The following is a 3,833-nucleotide window of genomic DNA, read 5'->3' on the forward strand; positions in this document are numbered from 1 at the left end:
GTGGATAGCTTGAGGCAGGAGTTCGAGACCAGTTTGGCCAACATGGTGAAACCCCATCTCTACTAAAAATACAGAATTAGCTGGCCTGGTAGCGGGTGCCTGTAATCCCATATACTAGGGAGGCTGAGACACGAGAGTCGCTTGAATCTCCAGAAGTTGCAAGGAGCTGAGATTGTGCCACTGCACTCTAGCCTGGGTGACAGAGCGAGACTATGTCTCAGAAAAAAAAAATAGATTGAATGGTATTGCTTTAGCTCATATAAAAATGGCCAAGAGAATTTCCTCTGAAAATGGAAAGTGAATTTTAAAAATTAAACGATAAATCATTGAGAGTAAAACGATACCTATATTTAAGAATTCAACGTGACATTTCCAATCTAGGGAATGTCTGTTTTAACTCCTGGGTTACCCTGAGTTTGAAGGTAATGACTGCAGGTTAGGTGCTTTGCCATTCCATAAAGTAGTCTATATCCTAAACACGATGCACTTGTGTGGTGTGGGATGAAAGGATCAGTTGACACAACTCTGGAGTTTGTGTAGATTTCATGTGATATTATATCTACTGCTTGGGTTAGTCACACAGGTTGACATATCTATTGAGTACATTCCCTCAACCACCATGTGCACACATATACACATACCCCTTCATCCACAATATTTATAAAATAATGGAAATGAAATTATTTGCTAATAAATTCTAATGAAAAGATAACTTTAATACATTTTGAAATACTGGTATAAATAACAATACATATGTACATACTTCCATACATATTCTTGATCTTTTATAGGAAAATCTGGCTCTCAATTGCTTTTACTTCATGTTTCATTTGCTCTCACTTTTAAGGAAATATCTAAAATAAATATTATCCTAATACTGCAAGTGGAAATACTGAGGCATGAATGAAGGGCCATGATAGATGTCTCTAAAACTGGTTTATTGTGACTTTGAGATAAGAAACCAAGTTTCTAATTTCTTTATTCCATGTTCTTCCCGTTGACTTACTGACTCCCCAGTGGAGTGAGAGCTTTAAATTAAGAGCTACTCGGTAGCCACCACCTTATGTGTGCCTAACACCTCAATATACTTGTATATTCAGTGTCTTCTTTCATGGAATGGTATCGTGGTATCATGGCAAATATTTAAAACTTCTATATGGCTATTTCTATGACATTTATTATTTTATCCAATGAATATATCAATCATGGATTTTAAGATCCATCCCCAAAAGAGAATTATTTACTGATGCATTGCAAAATGAAGTGGTGAATATCGTTGTTGTTACTCATATTTTGTGCCACACCTACCTGATTACCTGAATTTGTACTTGATGTACTGTCCTGCCTCTCCACTCCATGCATTATTAATTGGCCAATTAGTACACTGGCCCTCACTACATTTCTTCTTAGGCTAAAAGGATAACTAAATCAAGTTTATTTGAAGTTTATAATGTTAACACCACATATTCAAAGACCTATGAAACAGAAGTTTACCTCTTCGGTTTTTCTTTGAATAACTATTTCCACCCAATGGGGCCTGTAGAAAAAGTTGCCTTTTAAAAATTTGCATTTCATTTAGGTTTAGGAACAACATTCAATAGAGTTTTAAACTGTGAAGTTCCACATGAAGGAAATAGGTCAACTTCAGTACCAAACAAAAGATGTTAGATCAATGTGTTCCAACCTCAAAGGAATTTACTGGATATGTTTTCTTAGACTAAACTGCATAGCATAGAAGGGCCAAGTTTTCTGAACTGATTTTTGAATCATTTTATTCTATGTTATAAACAATAAGGAGGAAAAAGGAGCAATTTCATTTCATTTCATTTAAAACTAAAAAAAGAAGCACATCTACAAATACAACAGCAACAACATGGCTGGGTATGAAATGGCAGAAGGGTTTGAGGATTACCAAAGAGATTGATGCAAAATTTAAAAAATGCCAGTTGTCATAATAGGCTGCCTTACAATGGAAATAAATTAAAATCCTTATAGGTGGAGGAAACACTTACATAATCATTTGAGTGTACTTGCTTTTGAATGATCTCATGATAAAGGTCCCGAGGAGCCCACAAACATACCACAAAGGAGTCACTTTACACCAGGGCTCATGAGTAGCAACTGTTCTTAAAAGAAAACAAATTTCTGTTCAGGGAATTTGAGCCACTCCAAAGGATTTAATGACTTGCAGGGGTTTGTAGGTCAGTCACATCTGTTCTGTAATGAAATGCTTCTTCCTGTTTCTAAATTGACTAACTCTTAACCCCATTAGCCTTCATGTCTTAAAGCAAAGATTATTCCTGTTTCATTAGCTGTGCAACAGTTAGGGCCTTTATGTTTATTCCAGCAGATGGAACTCATCACAGTTTTATTCTTCTCTTTTGGTCAGCGAAAAGAAGGAAAATGCAGAAGAAAAGAGAAATAAAACCTGCATTTTGTTTGAAGGTCTAATTGGTATTCCTTGTCCACATGGACACCTGTGGAAAATAAGAATATCTACAATAATAGCTAGCACTTTTTCAAGGTGGAGAGTTCGCTGTATTTTTTCCCTTCAATAATTAGGTTTCCATTGTTCTGTTCTCTAGGTCTTCTGTGTATGCTATGACAGGGAGCTAGTCCAAGGGAAGCAGAAGCAAGACCTCCAGCTGTTTTAGAGGCTTGTTTATGCCCACAATGTAAACTTCTGATGCTTTATGCTTAGATTACACCAAAGATAGAGATGGGAGTTTTTCCCCCAAAGTCTTATTTGTGTATATAACAATTATTTTGAAAATTTTTGAAGGGAAGGAGTAAAGGAGGGCCACCTGAAATTTCAAATGAAGACAGGCAGAGAAGCTAATGCTTGGAGGGGAATTAATGAATGAGAGAATTCATTTATTTTATAAATAAAGAAAAGTTCCTAATGTTAAGGAAGAGAGAAAGACTAAGTTGGAAGACAGAGTAGCCACCTTGTACTCTGTTCCTATAGGCTTCTTTTTGCATAAATGGTGAAATGGCAGATGGCGAGAAAGAAACAAGCCCCCGTACCCGTATTTTTGTGCCACTCGATCTTACCTGTGAGTAGACAAGGTTTTGCCAGTGTTGTGCAGCAGGATAATTTCCACCCGGAAACCTTGCCAGGCTGGCCTGAAGGAGGGCTGAGCTCCTCGTGAAAGACTTTACGTCAAGCTGCAGGAATTTGTCAGGATGGTTGTTATTTGGCAAAACAGAGAGATCCATGTCTCCCTTCACCTACAGTGGAAACCAAAGGCAGGCAAAGCTGCTCCTGTCAGACTCCTCCATTATTAATGTGCCTGAGGATGCTCCGACCGGCATCTGAAACCAGGCCTCTCAGCTGCACACAGTCACTGCTCTCAAAATGATACGTCAATGCACAGGGACGAAGAAACAAAGCAGCACACTGCCCTACCTTTCTCACACACATGTACACTGAGGGTGCTTGACTGGAACAGATGGGGCTGTACTCATTAAAATTAATAGGATGACAGAATTAGATATGTGTAGCACTGAATGTCTCTTCATTCAGAGTTAGAAATAACAATTTAAGGGAAACTATTGTTTGAATAAAGGCTGCCAGAATCTCAGTGTTACAACCCGCAATGTGGAGCACAGGAAATAGTCACGTATAGAGAGACAGTGCTTGACTTTTCTCTTTGAACATTGCTGAGCTAACACAGCTGACCAGGCCCTGCCTCCGCAGCCTCACATGTGATACTCGGGATTATGTTTCTTCTCATGTTTTGACTCCCAGAGCCTCAACTCTTGTGAAACCTAACCAGGTTTAGGTTGTCAGCTTTGTTACGGGGAGGGAAATGGCAAGAATTTGCTTTATA

General features: G+C 38.3%; 1 protein-coding gene across 1 annotated transcript in view; it reads right to left on the bottom strand.

The window, feature by feature from the left end:
* KIAA1024L (KIAA1024-like ortholog) overlaps positions 1–3,219 on the bottom strand; it is a 30,445-nt gene extending 27,226 nt beyond the window's left edge. The window contains exon 1 of the mRNA XM_011981188.1: positions 3,055–3,219. Within this exon, the coding sequence (XP_011836578.1) occupies positions 3,055–3,219 (165 nt within the window). The remainder of the gene's footprint in view (positions 1–3,054) is intronic.
* Between the last annotated feature and the right edge of the window lie 614 nt (positions 3,220–3,833).

This window comes from Mandrillus leucophaeus, unplaced genomic scaffold (assembly GCF_000951045.1).
Source record: "Mandrillus leucophaeus isolate KB7577 unplaced genomic scaffold, Mleu.le_1.0 Scaffold221, whole genome shotgun sequence".
In the NCBI taxonomy this organism is placed as follows: Eukaryota; Metazoa; Chordata; class Mammalia; order Primates; family Cercopithecidae; genus Mandrillus; species Mandrillus leucophaeus.